The 17403-nt window shown below is 41.6% G+C and overlaps 1 protein-coding gene across 1 annotated transcript in view; it reads left to right on the forward strand.

Annotated features, from left to right (window-relative positions):
* The window catches only part of tenm4 (teneurin transmembrane protein 4), a 152862-nt gene that overhangs the window by 94252 nt on the left and 41207 nt on the right, over window positions 1-17403 (forward strand). The window contains exons 16-21 of the mRNA XM_087173880.1: window positions 5177-5323; window positions 6192-6408; window positions 11117-11236; window positions 14900-15161; window positions 16599-16866; window positions 16962-17105. Coding sequence (XP_087030006.1) covers window positions 5177-5323; window positions 6192-6408; window positions 11117-11236; window positions 14900-15161; window positions 16599-16866; window positions 16962-17105 — 1158 coding nt within the window. The remainder of the gene's footprint in view (window positions 1-5176; window positions 5324-6191; window positions 6409-11116; window positions 11237-14899; window positions 15162-16598; window positions 16867-16961; window positions 17106-17403) is intronic.

A 17403-nucleotide genomic window follows, 5' to 3' on the forward strand; every position in this document is an offset into this window, starting at 1 on the left:
GGGGGGGGGTTGGGGCAAACAAAAGCGTAGGCTGTCTGCCTGCCTGCGTGTGTATGAGGCGCTGGGTGTGAGGGGAAGGGTCCAGTTGGAGAAGAGAGGGAAAAGCATGCTTAATTGAATTTGTGCAACTCGGTAAAGCATGAACAGGTTTACTCAAGGATCTGAGGCTTGCCTTCATGCATTTTAATGTGGGAATGTGCTAAGGTGTCCTTTCATTTTACTCACCCTTTTCCTCATCTCTTTCTTTGCCCCCTTTCCATTTACTATTAATTTCAAATGCTTACATGTGAGTCATTGTGGGCAGGTCAACCACCACGTTTAGCTCTTTATTTATACTAACAATTGTTCTTCTGTAGACGCTGGCAGAAGTTAAGTTTTCAAGACCTTGACTGAATGTCAAGAGCTTTCTTGAAAACATCGACTTGCTTAAACCTAAAGTTCTGACTGAGTTTCCAATGTGTTGCCAGAGAGTAAAGTTGTTCAGTACTGTGTGTTTAGCAGAGTATGCCAGCAGTGGCTCATGGGTTGATCATGTTGGCTCTTTTTATTAAAAAAAAAAAAAAACCCTTCACAAAGAGAATAGTTAAGAGACAGAACGAGCCAATTTAACTTGCAATGTGTACGCATCACCATTTATTGGGTGATATTCCTATTACGAGTATTTGTTTGTCCTAAGGAATTAGAGATTGTGCTGATATGTAAATACTAGCAACAGCAGATGCAGCCAAGCTGTAATAATATGTAAAAGTTGGCCTCCATGTTTTTGACCTATCTCCTCTGTTTGAAATGCCCACTGCCAAAAGGACAGCATGAAGATATTTTTGAGTTATGGTGATGGATGTTCTGAGGTTTGACAGTATCATTGTTAAAGTGTAACATGAGCTCATTAAGATGAGTCTTTTAATGTAGTTGGCTTCATGATGTTTGAGTGTCTGGACTGTCAAACCTCCTCTGAACATCATTAGGGACCATCCAGAGGACATGCTATGCAATGCCTGCTCTGCAAGATTGCAACTTTACCATTCTGTTCCTGTGTTTCTTCTCCTCTCCTCAATTTTCTTCTCTTCTCTTCATCAATTCTGAGATATTGCTCTTTTATTTGAATATTCCCAATACATTTGTTTCGTTGTGTTTCTGTTCCTCTATATTTCAGAGGGAAATATTTTTACTCCACATTTACTCCAACATTGTAGTTCAGGTTACTGAATAATATTTTACACACAAAGAATGTGGCATCATATAAAATTTGATGCATTCTTATAGCTTAATTTACCCAAAATAATATATGTTTAAAAAAGAGCTTCATATCGACAAGCGCTGTGTTAATACTATTTTACTTGTAAACATGTACAAGTAATAGATCCACCACTGCTTCGTTGAGAGTTGCAGCCTAACATGGTAACTCATTCATCGTCATGCTACGATCCAAATAGTCAACAAGCATCACAGAGGAAGTGGGAACACAATGGCCGTCTCTTCCCCCCGCTGCCACAGCATTTCAGTGAACAGAAATTTGCAACCTCCACACATTGGAGTCAATAGAGAGATTGAGAATGCCCTAAAGGTTAGAGCTTTGTTACATATTCAAATAGATAAAGATAATTTTTCTCACAGTATTCTCATGCATAGCTTGAAGCAGAGCTGCCTGAGTGCAGAGCCTTGACTCAGTCTGTTAATGTTTTATATGCTGGCCTTACATTATTGATGGGCCTTTTATAAGTGCCATATTGAGATCCCCACTCCCTCGACAAGAATATTCCTCAGTGTCATCCATTAAGAAGCCAAAGATCTCAATTTAAATCAATTTTCATTATTGAAAGCTCTGCGTTGGCCTCAAGCCCCATGCTGTGGAGCACGGGAGGTCCGATATGGCCCCGCCATTGCCAAAGCCTCTGGTGACCTCATCGTCCATAGAGGTGTTCCAAGATTAAAAGCGCTTTTTCGTTGGACATCCTGACCTCCTATTTGATATTGCTTGAGAGATTTAAGGGTGGTAATATGTGCATCAATCACGTTGCTTTTGACATACTCCCCTGAGATATTCTGCCGATCCTGGCAGTTGATAAATGGGGACGGATTGAAATGTTCTTTCTAAACATATCACTTTTTTACTCTCTCTCTCTCTCACTCTTTCTTTATGTCTCTCTCTCATTCTTTTTCTCTGTGTTCCACCCCCCCTCCAATCCCTCACCCTCCTCCCCTCCGTGTCTTCTTTCCGTCTCCATCCCTCTCCCTCTGTGTTCGATTGTAGTTGTTGTGTTGCTTGTAATGCATGATTTCGCTTCATGACTGCACTATTCCTTTTTTTTTTTAATTTATTTACCTTTTGTAATGTAAACTAACACCTTGCCTTGCTGTCTTGTCATGGAAGTGGCACTGTTCAAACCTCCCTTATATGTCCTGTCTTTTATCTCCCAAGCTCACTATCTGGATAAGGTAGTGAAAGGTATGGCATTCCTCCTTCCTTCTATTTTGCCCTCCTCCCATTGTAACTCCAGCCAGCATTAACAAATCATGCACACACACCATGCTCTTCCCCCCACATTGACATATGCAAACACTATGCACCTCTTGTTGCCCCAAACAAGTCATTCTAAAGATCTCCACCTCCCATCAACTTTTTGCCATATTGTCACACAGTAATCTCCACTTAGCACTTTCGCACCTGGTGAGTCAAGTTGTGCTCCTTCCTTTACGTGTTGAATTTGTGGTCTGTGTGCAGCCTCGCTTTCTCAATAGTGGGATGTTGGGAAAGGGGCTTCATAACCTGCGCCATGCATTATGGATGAATGTGCAGCTGTGAGCAGGGCCTGATAGGTGCTGAGGCCGCATCCTATCTAATTAAAAGAGTTCATGGTCTGGTTGGTGCAGGGCAAGCAGGGGGTGGAGGCTCTGCAGCAACACTACCTCTCTGCCTCCAGTACCCTCTTTCACTCTCACTGTGTCCTTGGTAATGGACCACCTGGCATGACGGCGGCTGCCAGAGGAGTCCTTCGAACACTTGCACCCTCACGTTTGGAGCTGTTACAGGCAGACTTGGGCAGAGCTCAGCAGGGGCTCCTCTCTGAAAGCACTGCCAATTAAGTTGAACTGGTGCCAACAGAGAGCGGATCTTTATTTATCCTTGTAATAAACATTCAGAGCTTGCTAATCATCTGTCTCCACTGGCCTACCCAGAGTTGTTTTGTCCATTTGCTCAATAAAAGGACGACTAATGCCCGAACATGTTCAGGAGGCAGGACACTTTCTAATGGCACTGGCCTTCAACAGCGAGTCCATTTCTTCAGGGAAATAAGGAGAAAATAGAGATGGGATTATTTATTTTTCTTAAAATTTTTAATGCTCTGCAATTTAATCCCCATTATCGAATAGTCTGTGTGCCGATGGCTTTCTTTTCTTATTTACCTATTGACACAGACACAGTTAAATGAAAAACCCATGTTTCTACTCCTGAGTGTGTGTGTGTGTGTGTGTGTGTGTGTGTGTGTGTGTGTGTGTGTGTGTGTGTGTGTGTGTGTGTGTAAAGTACAAATGAAAGGCTGCAATTGAGAAAACACAATTCCAGGTTGCTCTTGCCATGTGTATAATTATAATTTGTTCTTGAGGGGACAGTCAACATAGCTAAAAGCTTCATTATATTTTGGTAAGAAACTTCTATAACAATATGAATATTATAAAGTGTCTGTCTGTATTAGACAGATAGAGGATCAGAAAGTGATTTGTCAGATAAACTCTTATTTAGTTTTGCTTTTGGGGCTTTTGTTTTTTTTTTTTTTAAATCACCATAATTAAGGCATAAATGTGCAATAATATGTATAAATGTGGATTGTTCATTGAATCACGGTTGTATAATAACTCATGTCATTATCTTCTCTTACTCTGTATTGCCACAACCAAAATGCAGCTGATGCATTACTCAGCTAACCCTGTGATCTACAATACTCATCCCTGGTGCTGCTTCTACCTTTATCTTCCTAAATACTTATCTCTGTTTCTTACTTATCGCTGTGTCTAACCTTCAGCTGATCTTTCTCCCTTTAAAAAATGTCTCCCATTCACCTCACCCGTCGCCCTTTCTCCTTCCTTACTCTCTCATTCTCCCTGTGTGATGTAAGAGCACAGAGACAGCCGCCCCGGTCTCGCTAGTTGATAAAATGGGTCAGCTTAGCATTCTCTCTATCAAGACAGCTTGTTAACAACACAAACTGTGAAGAGACTAATGCGTTTGATATCTTGAGATGTTTCCCTCTGCCTCAGCTTCAGCGAGGGGATAGGAATCATAAGGTACCAGATAAATTCCAAACAGCCCCAGAAAAATGGGCGAGATAATCCCCTGATCTATGCCGTTGTGAGGGCCTATCCAGAGTGAAACACAGGAATGCCTCACCCGTCGTTCTTTTCCAGCCTGCTTTTAGCTCCCCTGGGGGTCACATGCCCGGGAACACAGTTAGAGCAAGCAAAGCCCTCCCCTCCATAATGCCATCGAGTTCAGCTTTATCCACTTCCTACTATTTTATTTTGCATTCTGCTTCTGTTAATGACAGAACACACACTTTCCCTGAAGGGATAATCTTATTGATTTCTAAGAAGAGTCTGGAGACAACTTACAAAAAAAAGAGAGCAAGCACTGATATAGATCTGTTTTCGATAACTAATGCAGTTGTGATGCAGCTCATTCTTTTTTGCAGGCGACAGCAGCAGTGATGCTGTAATCGTAATGATGGTCACATTCGAAAATCACATAAAAACGGATCCAATTATGTGCAAGACTGCCAGCATGTACACCACTGCTCTCATTACCCAGCTGCAGAAGCATAGATACAGAAGGCCAATCCACTGTAGTAATGAGTGAATATTGATTTAGAAGATCCCTCTTATCTGATTTTACTGCAAAGGGATATTAGAAGCTTCACAAAAGGTGTATCATATTAATCAACTTCAGCTGAGGGCCATTATAGCCACTCTCACCCATTTAAAATCTTGAAATGACTTTAGTCTATTGCCACCAGAGAAATATTAACAACAATCCATTGTCATCAACAAGCCTCATTGTTGTCATTGTTTTATTGTGGAGTTTTGTTCACAAGCAATATACAGTATTCATCTGTTCCCCATTAAAGCTACTTTATTTGATATTTCGTGCCGACCTCTGTGTTTGTCCTTTTTTGTTACACAGAGGGCTGTCCTGGTTTGTGCAATGGAAATGGTAGGTGCACTCTGGGTAACAATGGCTGGTACTGTGTGTGCCAGCTGGGCTGGAGGGGCACTGGCTGTGACACCTCTATGGAAACTGCCTGCAGTGATGTCAAGGACAACGATGGAGGTAAAATCACAAAGAACACACAACAATACCTTCTAACACTGGCAAAGCATCAACAGGGACTCTTAACTAGACATAATTTCACTATAGAATTAACCACCTTTGTGCTTGAGAGTATACTGTACCTGCCTAATGCTTTGCAGGCTAAGTTGTACTCTTATGCAGGTGAGGATGTGGAAGGGCTTCCAGTCAGTCACCTGGACAACAGTTTTTTTTTATTAAAAAGCAGACTAGCTAGCCTAAAGCCCCAAGCATGCGCTGGCCCCAGGAGGAAGTCCCTGCTCTGCCCTCTAACTAGCCCCAAGCAGAGCCAGGCACACACACAGAGCCAGCCAGGGGGCTGCACCACTCTTAAGGCCAAGTGGGAGACGTGACTTCCTTTCTTCCAGACCTCATTCTGGGCTTGAGCTATGCACTAGCATCCCTTATTTATGCAGGGGCTGTTTGTCTCCCCATCACTGTGCAGGGACCACAGGGCAGTGGCAAAGACTGGGTGCTGCTGGGAATTTGACTGACTCCTGACAGCAGGGTTTATTTTTATCACCCATCTGGCCAGATAGGCCCCTGAAAGCAAAGGGTAGGGAGTCCGATGACCCACTTCAGCAAAGTAAAGTGCATTGCACAGCAGCTCTCTCTGTCTTTTATTATTTCATCTAAATTACAGAAAGAGAACCACCAGCATTGCTGGAGGTGTTTGAATGTTCTCCAGGATGAGATGCACATGACATGACTCCAGTCATGCAGTAAAACAGCAGTCAAAGTGAATAATGCCCCAGTGACTCAAATATACTGTATATGCTCAGTTTCTTTTGCCAGGTGTTTGTCCAGGTAGTTGTTTAATGAGTGTGTGTGACTTGTTTGACCTCGTCAGATGGCCTGGTGGACTGCATGGATCCAGACTGCTGTCTGCAGGCAGCCTGTCACACCACCTCTCTGTGTGTGGGCTCCCCGGACCCTCTGGACATCATCCAGGAGACACAGATGTCCTCTGCGCAGACCAACCTGCAGACTTTCTATGACCGGGTACGCTTCCTAGTGGGCAGGGACAGCACCCACATCATCCCTGGAGCCAACCCCTTCGATGGCAAGTGAGTGACTTGTGCACAACTCCCACCAGACACCACCCAGTGTGACATTCTGTAACCAGACGAAAGCTATTATTTTCCTGGGAAGGGATTTTTGACATCATTATTAGATTGAATTCTCTTTTTTTCTACATCATCATTGGTCTTTCATGCCTCAGTTTCTTGTGATATCATACTTCAGTTGAGTCAGTTAAATTAGTAATTGCTGGATTTAATATGTTTCACATTTTAATTCAGCTGCTCAGGATGCTTGACTTTGATTGTATACACAGTTATGCAGTTCTGCTAATTTCCATAGATTTAACAGTGATCCAGTTTGAATATGCATTATAGCTAACCTCACACAAGTAATGACTTTTCAGGTGCAAGAACAAATCAATCAGTGGCTTTCATTATTTATGTAAGCCAGTGCAATCACAATGTGATGGTTATTGTCAGATCTTAGTGAATGTTAAATGTTTGCTTTTATAACCCAGACCTGTCTGTGTGAGGGAGGCTGAAATGGGCAGTGACTGGTGGAAGCACAGCTAGGAGGATGATGGACAGATGATGATGGACAAACATACAATGTGGCAAAGAGCATTCCCTGGCAAGAAAGGCATCTCATATTCATGTATTGTGATTACTCTTACTGTAATCCATCTGAGGCCCACTCCCAGAGGTAGAGCTCACGACACCTCAGCTATGGAATCTGAGATGCTTTCATATCAGGCAGGATGGCTGTCAATGTCCCATAAGACTCCCCTGCCTGTCTTTGCCTTTGTCTCCTTCTCTTTTCATCTTTAATCGCTTGTGAGGCTGTGTCACCTTATTTGCATCCCACTTGCTTATGGATCTCTCTCATCTTGGCTTATTGTACTACTGTGAAACAAACAAAACAACATAGTGAATAAAATAAATTGAGATTATTTCTTTTTTTTTTTTTATCTTCTGGTGATAAAATTTTATACAATGGTGTCAAAATTGGCAGGCAAATCAAGATAAACTTCACAGCATGGAGTTGCTATCTAAGACTTTTTTTTTTTTACCATTATTTTTTCAAGATGATGGCAGAAGGTTGTGGTTTCAGACATCACTATTTTTAGTCCAGCAGTTCTGTTGCTTTGAACTTGAAGGGAAAATCAATTTCAAAAGTGTCCCTGCTGCAGCAGGATCATTTCCTTTTAGTATGATTTGCAACACAACACATCTTAGTATTGGCTGTTGGTTGTTGAGATGTGCAAATGCGTGTTGTTTACTAACCTGGTTGCTGTCTACCATAGTTCATTGTTTGCAGTAAAACATGTTTTCATCTCTGCACTGTGCATGTTCAGCATGCCTTTTAAGCCTTAGTTATTCACCTGTATGTGATCAGATGTCAGTAGTCACTCAGCTTTCAGTTAGAAAAGAAAAGAAAAAAATCAATAAATCAACTTCCATTGAATTCAAACCCCACCTCTTTTTGAACTTTTAGTGGTCATGTCAGCCAATACTTGAGAAAAGCACTTGTAACACACTTTGTGACATTTTCCCTCATTGACATTTTTCTGGCTTTCAAGAACCACTCAACATTTTGCAGTTCTTCACTGGACAGAGGAAGAGGCGTACAGGGTTGAGTAATACTCTTGTCTCTCTCACAAGAAGATGCAGCCATAAATAAGTAAAATCAAGAATCCCGAGATGAGCTGCAAGAGATTGGAGGCCTTGACTCACCTAAAAATATCAGTGTTAATCTATTATTCATGCTTGGTATTCATTCCCCACCCACTGACAGATATGAGCGGTTATGACAGGGGGCTCTAGGCTTCAGATGAGCCTTACAGGCACGGACTTAGCATCTTCCTGATATGCCCGCCCTGGTCACCTGATCATCTCTTTATTGATTCACTAACCACTTCCTCATGCTAGTAGACATGTTGGAGTGCTATTTCTGATGTTTCCCACCACAAAAAAGCTGCAAAGGTGCCACTGAATAAAGCATCTGCCACTGCATAAAATGTCTCGACTCTCTACCATGACACATAATACAAGAGACTGCCAAGGCCCGGCAATGGATGCTGACCAGAATAGTAAACAGGGACTTTGTCCATGGAACAATTCGGGCAAAGATTGATAGCTGGCTTATAATAGCAAGGCAGAAGCCATTCGATTCATTTACAGGCCTGTGCTTTTATTATTTGATTTATAACTTTTATTAGCATTAGGCCATTAATGTCAGAAAATCTCTTGTTTGTTTTTTTCTCACTGTGCACTATACCTTTTATCAGCATTATATCTTTGGAGAGCTAAAAATTTACCTTGATGTCTCCTCATTTTACTCTCCACAGTGTGCAGGGTAACATACAGACAGGGAAATAGGGGGCCGCAGAGACATGCTTATATTTGCAGCAGGGTTTACCCTATAATCAAGTCATTTGCGTGGGTAATGATGTTTTTGTTGCTTCTGTGCTGATGGTACCATTTATTAGCCTTGCTCGTTGAAAGTTCTCTATACTTAAGTCTGGCATCCATTTTTTATTTTGTCTGAAAAACCACTGAGCGGTCTAGTTTCCTCACAATTACATGTCGGTAAAGGGGGCTATTTTCCAATTTTGGGACGAATTTATTTTGTGTGACTGCTGTATGTCTATATGTGTGTGTGACATTTTTTTTGTTCAGTTTCATTAGCAGTCATTTGTTCTTCAGAGCGACGCATGCCCAGCTCTGTTGAAACAGGCAGTTTGTGGTAAATTAGTATAAAAGGGGATTTTTTTTTTTGGTATTACTGGTCCTCCACTTCTCTCAACATACTATATCCAAAAATCATCTAACAGCAACCTTGATTCACACCCCACTTTTGATATAGATTTTTTTTCCCAGTTCTGATGTCAGATGGAGAGTTTGTTGCTTGTCTGAATGATACAACTTCATCTGCTTCATGTGCGGCAAAAATCTTTGGCAAAATCCACCAAGACTTGACACTAAGTCTTGTTATCCATAATACTCCCTCTTAAAAGAACCTAAACCAGAGATGTTTTCCTGCTGAGTCCGGGGGCCTCACCTGTTTACTTTACACAATATGTCCTCACTTTGCCCTCTGTTTACATGATGTATGATAAACTCGAGGCTGGAGATATTGTGAAGTCCCTTTCGACTCTGTGAATCATCCTGGACGAGTGAAATCTCCTACAGAGGGGAAGTTTCTGCAGCGAATGCTTCATGATTCCTCCGCTGCTCTTTCTCTCTGTTGTATTTGATGTCAATATTTAAATCATTTGTCTTGACAGCGAGGAATCATCTCCCCATGTGGTTCACAGAGGCAGGAAGGAGATAGTTCCACTTTCACACCTCCATCTGAAGAAAATGTGGATGATTGCTTCTTCAAACAAGACTCTAAAATAAACTGCCGGCATGAATGATTAATCGTAGACAGCCAGGCCAGTGCTGTGTTAACTTTAGTAGTAACTCTATGTGAATGCATCTTGATAGATCTTTGGGAATGAGACTAAGGATTTAGAGCAGTATATCCTTGCTTGTTTACAGTGTAGTGGTGGACAGCCAAGGTCTTCTGAAGGAGACCCGGCCTAATTAACATAAAACTGGGTTCCTGGGGACCAGGATAGTGTGGGGTGAATGATCTTGCCTCTGGTAAGGACATGTTGAGGGCAGCTACTAACACGCTAGTGTTAATTGTTTCCAGTACGTGGCAGTGTTTAAGACCCAAATGTATTAAAAATAGCCATGGTCTAATGAAGACGTGGCAGTAAGGCATTTGTTAGGGGACCGATTTTTGCAAACGACTACAGAAACAACAGCTGACCATGAGTTGGACCTCGCTAATGATGAGGGCAGAACTCAACAAGGGAGATGTGATACAGCAAGGTCTGAACTCATCAGTTCAGTAAGATTAGAAGTTGAATTTGGATGACTTCCCACTATTGATTGGTGGGGACTGATGATCAGATCTAATTTATGCAGCTTCTGGAGACTCGATGTCAGTCTGGAAATCTGTTGAGGTCTTGATAACCAGCCAAGCAGGTCTCGCAATCTGCAGTCCTATTATTTCCCTCTCTTGCATTCCATAATGGAAAAGATAAATCCTCTTTTTTTTAATTAGAGCAGAGGCAAAGTAAAGCTTCCTTATCTCATTATCCTGCCATTCTGGATAGAAAAACCCTTAGAGACAAGCCAGGAGGTGTTAGTTTGTTCTGTTTCAGTTTTGGCTATTTGCTTTTATTATGTACAGTATTTCCTTTTGATAACAACTATATTTACCATATTTACTTACTGTAACGTTATTTCCACTTGTCTGTTCTTGGTTAATTTAAGTTGCTGCAAGGAAAAGATGCTATGCTTGTTATTTATATTGTTGCTGTGTATATTAGATTACCAATAACTACACACAAACAGTCCAGTCCTATCTTGCTTTGTCAAGCTTGAAATCTTTAGTTGTGTTGACATGAAGTCAGAGAGGTTTTGATTCATCTCTGTGGTATTCTTTTTGTCTTCCTGGTAATGTTAGATTAGTGTTTATATCCCCATTTTGCATGTGTGAAGTGGGCAGACTACATTAGAAACAGAGCAATACACAACAATGCAGTGTGATGCAATACTGCCTCTAATTGACAGGATTTATTGCAGGACTAGTGTTTTTGGCTTGTTTTTATTTGTACTGGTGTAACTACGTATGTATCTAATAAATTCGGTTTACTCCATCATTGTAACTGTGTTGGTCCATCTCTCTCCCATACAGTCATGCTTGTGTCATTCGTGGACAAGTAGTGACCTCGGATGGAACACCGCTGGTTGGAGTCAACATCAGTTTCATCAGCAACCCCTCCTATGGTTATACAATCACCAGGCAGGATGGAAGGTAAGAGCCCTCTGCTTCATACCAAACACACATACACGCACACAGGCACAGAAACAAGGAATGCAAATGCCTCTAACTGCTACCTAAATATGCGGTACCAAGATGTGACAATGATATTTATATTATTGTCAAATACTGTTGTTTAGCTGTGCTGAATTCTAATGATGGCAGGAAAAAAACACAGTTGCCATTGCAAACTGTGCTTCCATTGATCTGCTTTGTGCTTTCATTTGGTCCAATTTCGGCGTTCTCGGCTCAATTCCCAAAGAAATCAAACAAAGCCCTTCTGGTACACTCATAAGTTATGCTTCAGTAGCAGCAGGGGAGGGGAAAGAATAAAATATGCCAATTCAAAGCAGCTCACTGGGGCTATGAAACATAGTGCAGATGGACAGTATTTATTTGACAATGGAGGATTTAGGGAATTAAGTGAGACATTTAAGTTTAGGCCACAGACGTGCAATAAATTTGTTTTGCCTTTTTCTCCTCTCGTGTTGTAGCTAAATGATATTGTACTGGTTTGATGTCATGGGTAAAAAAATAATCCTGACCCTTAATTATTATTTTAGTTGTTTTAAAATTACATAATAATGCACTGATTGAAATAAATCATTAACATCATCTTCTGCAGACAATTTTGTATCTTCTGCCTCTGCAAGAAATTGGAAACCATGTCAATAAACCCATCATCTAGCTGCTTGTTGATTCATTACAATACCAATAGAGGCCTTCTGGAGAGAGATAAATTGTTGTGGTGAAGTGTTCTAAAAAAAAAAACAAGTGGGAAAAAGTCTGAGCTCCCCGTGTGGCTTTCTTTGAGCCACTAAGTGCCAGCTGCTTTGGCACCAGGAGAGTTTCTCAGAAAAATGCAGACAAAAACCTCAGACTGGTTTCGCCATGTTTCTCGGAATCAAAGAGAAACACCTGAGAGAAAAACTTTGGGTAATATTGTCTCCATAGCTTCTGTTCTTTTCTGAATACACTTTTTGGATCATACTGCACACACATACAGTACACACTCTCAACCTCCAATCCCCCTGTATCTCTCATAGTAGTCAGTTTTAGTACGGCTTTGTGGCAAACCAAGCCCCTCTATCACAGGACAGCGTGAATTGGTGTTTGCTCTCCAAGCCCCACTTCCTCCTGACACTTTTATCAGGCACTGACACTCTAAAGGCCCACATTTTTGCCGCCAGTTTGATCATGATCGTTCTTGCTTCTGCTCATTCCTTCCATCTTCTTGTCAGTCTCTTCTTCTTCCTAGTTCCACCAAAAAAATCTCTCATCTCCACCTCATCATCTTCATCTTCTTTCACTTATTTCATCTGCTCTCCATCCCTTCATGCCCTTCCTCTTCTAATCTCCCACTGCCCTTAAGCCTTTCCTTTCTGGGCACTACTCTTTTACTTATTTCCTGTGCTTTTTCTTGAGCCCAGGTCTCATGTCCGTTCCACTGCACTGGCTTTCTTCATCTCTATCCTTTTCCCATTTATGCATGTCCCATTTTTCTTATGCATCATTCCGTTTTTTTCCTTTCCAAAGCTCTATACTCTTTTCTCCCTTCCAGCATATGTGTAAACACTACTCCATCTCCCAGGTTCCCCTGTAAACATGCCCAGTCTCCTGCAACTCCCCTGCAATCACTGTAAACACGCTCAGTGCAGCGTGAAATCAGAAATGCACCTGTTCAGCCACTTAGAAATAGGAAAGCTGTCTCAACTCATTTTTATGATGTGTTCTTTATTGTCTAAGGGCTTAGTTTTTTAAATTACCTTTTCCACTATCTTGAAAAGTTTTCTAGCCTAAACAAAAGAGGTTAGTTTAGTTTCTTTACAGCTGTGTAGCCATTTTCTGACTGGCTGAGCATTGAGACAAACCCATTCCCTTTTATGCTTTTCTCCAATAATGAGTAAATGCTGACATGTATTCCAGCTTATTACATTATGAGGTGCTTGGAGGACCTCTATAGGAGCCGCAATGTACATGGGAAATCCAGTATACACTTGATGACTTGGCAGTTTTTTAAAAGAGCCATCCTAATAACCCAAAATTGCACTGCATAATGGCCACATTTCACATGCACTTATTACTTTTGAAAATTATTATTCATGGTTTTATCTTTGTACTTTTTGTGCTAGTGTTCATCCATTTCAATCATACATGAAATGCCCACCACACCTTTTATCTACAGCATACAGCCCTTACTACTTACTTACTCATTCTTACTAACTTTAGCTGTGTACATGATTCACTTTAACCTCAAGCAGCTACCATTATAAATATACATTGGCTGAGAAATGATTGTGTATAATTTGTATGAGGCGGTCCAAGTTCATTGGCAGGGTTAACTCTTTGAGCTTGATGCATTCCCTGAGGGCACAAGCAAGTAAGGCTGTTGTAGGTAGCTTAATAAGTTTTGTCACATGGCTTAAGGCTGTTGTCATGACTGATAACAGCCAGCGAATCCCATCATCGATTGGCCACGCTGCCCATGGGTATCTGTCCAGAAGTGTTTTGAGCATGCATAGCCCGAGCCAGCCAGGTGTCATGCAGACTGACCGGCTACAGCTGCACTGCTAGTGACGGATCACGGCAGCACAAGGTTAGCACTATCACAGCCGCCATCAGCTCTGCAGCCTCCGTACTGCTGGACAAACTCACTTTACTCACACCCAGCCAAGGGCAAAACTCCAAGGGCAGAACAAACCTTTGTTTATCGCCACAGCCAATCAGATGTTCACCCACAAGGAAAGTTAGACCAAGCAGATTCTTTATATAGGAGCTTAAACCAAGAGGGAGGTTACCTAGTTTAGAGGCCACTATTTTCATCTGCTTCTTTACCTGTAATTTGGAAAAGATGCTTCCTGTGTGACGATGACGCCTTGTCCCAGGAGCCTGCAGGTGACCAGGTGCTAATTGGCTTTTAGAGAAACGTGACAAGAGCTGCAGAAGTCCAGTGCAGGTGCAGGCATGCTGTTGTCACCATGCAGCAGTTAGAGGTGAGGAAATCGCCAGAGCTCAGCCTGTTTACTGAGACCCACTCAGGTTAGTCCAGAAGCAGAGGCCCTTTAATGCAACACTAGACGGGATTGCATTGCAGGGCTTTTAGACTGATGTTAGAGTGGACAGCCTTCGTCTAAGGGATCGATAGAGAAGTGGCGGCTGCCTCCATCCTGCAGCACAAATCTCTGTCTCTAACATATAAATGTGAGCACAGCATCAGTGCATTACACACACACACACACACACACACAGGGGTGAAGCATTCATGTCTGAACTCAAAGTGTGCATCTGCTATTTTCTTCAAATGAAATCTGGAGATTATGACATTAATTAATAGATGTGCTTCTAAGATTGTGATCAAGCATCCTATTGGATTTTCAGCCTGTGTGTGCCTGAAAGATAATGCTAAATAATGAAACAGCATCATCTCTTAGCTTTCATTTACTAAAACAAATTAAAAAGAATTTATTACTGTTTGATCTGTTATAACAACACTTAATTAGAAAATATTCATTATATTCACATAAAAAATTGTAGCATGGTTTAATCCTCAGCACACAACAGATTATATGAATTGCAGTGAAATATATATATATTTCCTCGTCACTGTGTGTGAGGCAACATTCATCCTCTATGACATTGTGTATGTCTGTGTTCCAGTTTTGACTTGGTGACCAATGGGGGCATAGCCATAGCCCTGCACTTTGAGCGCGCTCCATTCATCACCCAGGAACACACTCTCTGGTTGCCATGGGGACGCTTCTTTGTCATGGATACCATCGTCATGCGGCATGAGGAGAATGACATCCCTAGCTGTGACCTCAGCAGCTTTACCAGGCCCAGCCCTCTGGTGTCCCCAGCTCCGCTCACCGCATTTGCTGGCTCCTGCGCTGAAAGGGGGACCGTCGTACCCGAAATCCAGGTGATTCTCCGCCGCTCACCTTCCTCTCTGCCCGGCGGGGTGTGAACTACACGGGTCTCTCCTCCAAATGATTCATGCCACACATCTGGGAGAGGCTATGAAGACTATTCATCAAGTACAAGTGTAATAGTAACTCTGGCTCAGGGCAGTCCTGTGATTTTATCTCCCTAGTGTAATTGGTCTCTGGATCTTGGGCGATTTACAATGTGCATTGTACTGTCTCACTGCAGAGTGATGATGATTACCTCGCACGCGAAAAACAGCCTTGACATATTTAATTTCTCCTGGGTTGTAAGCTCCCAGGTTAAGCATACAAGTACCACTGGAAAGGATTTGCTTCTATATTTCATGAGTGTATATAGTTTGATATCTGTCTATATGTGTATGTGTCTTGTTGGTACAAGCACATACTTGTATGGGCTTGAGTGTACAGCTGAATGTGTGGCAACTGTATGTCTAGCAGACGTCTCTGTGCCCTTCTCTAATTACTTTGTCTCCCAGTTTGCTTCACAAGATTTATGGCATATCAGTGAATTTAGTATGCAGTGCAGGCTATTTATAGCAGCCTTGCCTTTGCTATTCCTTGAGCTTTAATCGCACTATACTGGAACATCATCCAAATTACATTTGTCCATGTAAAAGGGAATTCTGACCAGTTAAGCAGGCGTAGCTACACTGTGTGAGCATTTAAGAAGAAACAGATCATAAGTGACATGTACTCGGAGCACGGTTGCTTTAGGTAGTTGTTTTAATTTTCATTTTGTTCTGTACTCTGCAGACAGGTGACGAGAGATGACTTAATTAGTGCAGAGAGGAGTTGGTCAAACAAACCTGTGCTGTACATGCATGATCTTAAAAGCGAACACTGTACAATGTCTGAGTGCTGACCTACTGTTGTATCATCAAGAGGTTACAGGTTTGACCTCAGCTGGTCAATTTCCTCAGGCTTTAACGGTGTCTTTTAGTGAACTTACTTCCGTATTATCGTACCGTTCGAGCACCGAGCCCAAGGGCACTCTTGTGATGCCGTTGTCATATGGATTGCAGGGAAGGCTATTGTCCTCATGAAGGACCTGCTTTTATTAAATCAGTTATGAAAAATACTCACTGGAGTACATAATGAACAAATCCTTCATCGGTTTCTGTCTAATGAATGAGTATAATTGTCCTCTAATTGATGTTTCTAATCTTCCCTTGGGACCATATATTTGGTTGGGGACAAGGCTATGAAAAATAGGTTGTAGTGGCCACTGAAAAATTGACAAATTGATTATCTGCATGAAAAAAAAAAACAACATACAGCAGCATGTTATTAATCGTACCATAAACCCTGAGGAAAATAAGTTCTAATCAGTTTAGCATTTACAATTCCCATCAGCCATCTGTAAGATTTATGTTTTCTTCCTGTCATTGATAAGCTTTGTTTTTTGTCCATAGTCTCTGCAGGAAGAAGTACCTATACCAGGGACAGAGATGAAACTCGCATATTTAAGCAGCAGGACCCCAGGTTACAAGTCAATACTGAGGGTGACCCTCACCCACTCCACAATCCCTTTCAACTTGATGAAGGTTCACCTCATGGTGGCTGTGGAAGGCAGACTGTTCAGAAAGTGGTTTCCTGCAGCTCCCAACCTCTTGTATGACTTTGTGTGGGACAAGGCTGACGTCTACAGCCAGAAGGTCTATGGCTTATCTGAAGCGTTTGGTAAGTGAGGAAGTATATATTACATATTTTTGCCTCTTTTATCGAGAACATATTTGGTTCACTGATGCTTGCCTTATCTTTTCTTCTTTTCCTAGTATCTGTGGGTTTTGAGTATGAGTCATGTCCAGACCTTATTCTATGGGAGAAGAGGACTGCTGTTCTACAGGGCTACGAAACCACAGCCTCCAAACTGGGAGGATGGACTATAGACAAGCACCATGCTTTAAATATCCAGAGTGGTGAGTCAGCTTCTTATTCCTTTTTAAATTCCTATTCTCAGCCAATTCATTCATGCATTAAAACACCTACTTTAAGGTGATTTTATGGTGCAAGAAATCTTTATTTTAACTCACTATTTATTCCATTGTCGAATTTTTAATTTAGCACAGTGAGCTAAATACATTTGCGTTACAGTGCAGTTGTACCTGTTGGAATTTTCTAAGAATTTGTGTCAGCATAATGCAGATCACTATTTTATATTAATATCAGGAAAATTACAAATGTAAAGACTCTTAAATTAATTTATGTTGGAAACAA

Source organism: Seriola lalandi, unplaced genomic scaffold (assembly GCF_002814215.2).
Source record: "Seriola lalandi dorsalis isolate HSWRI2012SDOR001 ecotype SW California unplaced genomic scaffold, Sedor1 jcf7180002054288, whole genome shotgun sequence".
NCBI lineage: Eukaryota > Metazoa > Chordata > Actinopteri > Carangiformes > Carangidae > Seriola > Seriola lalandi.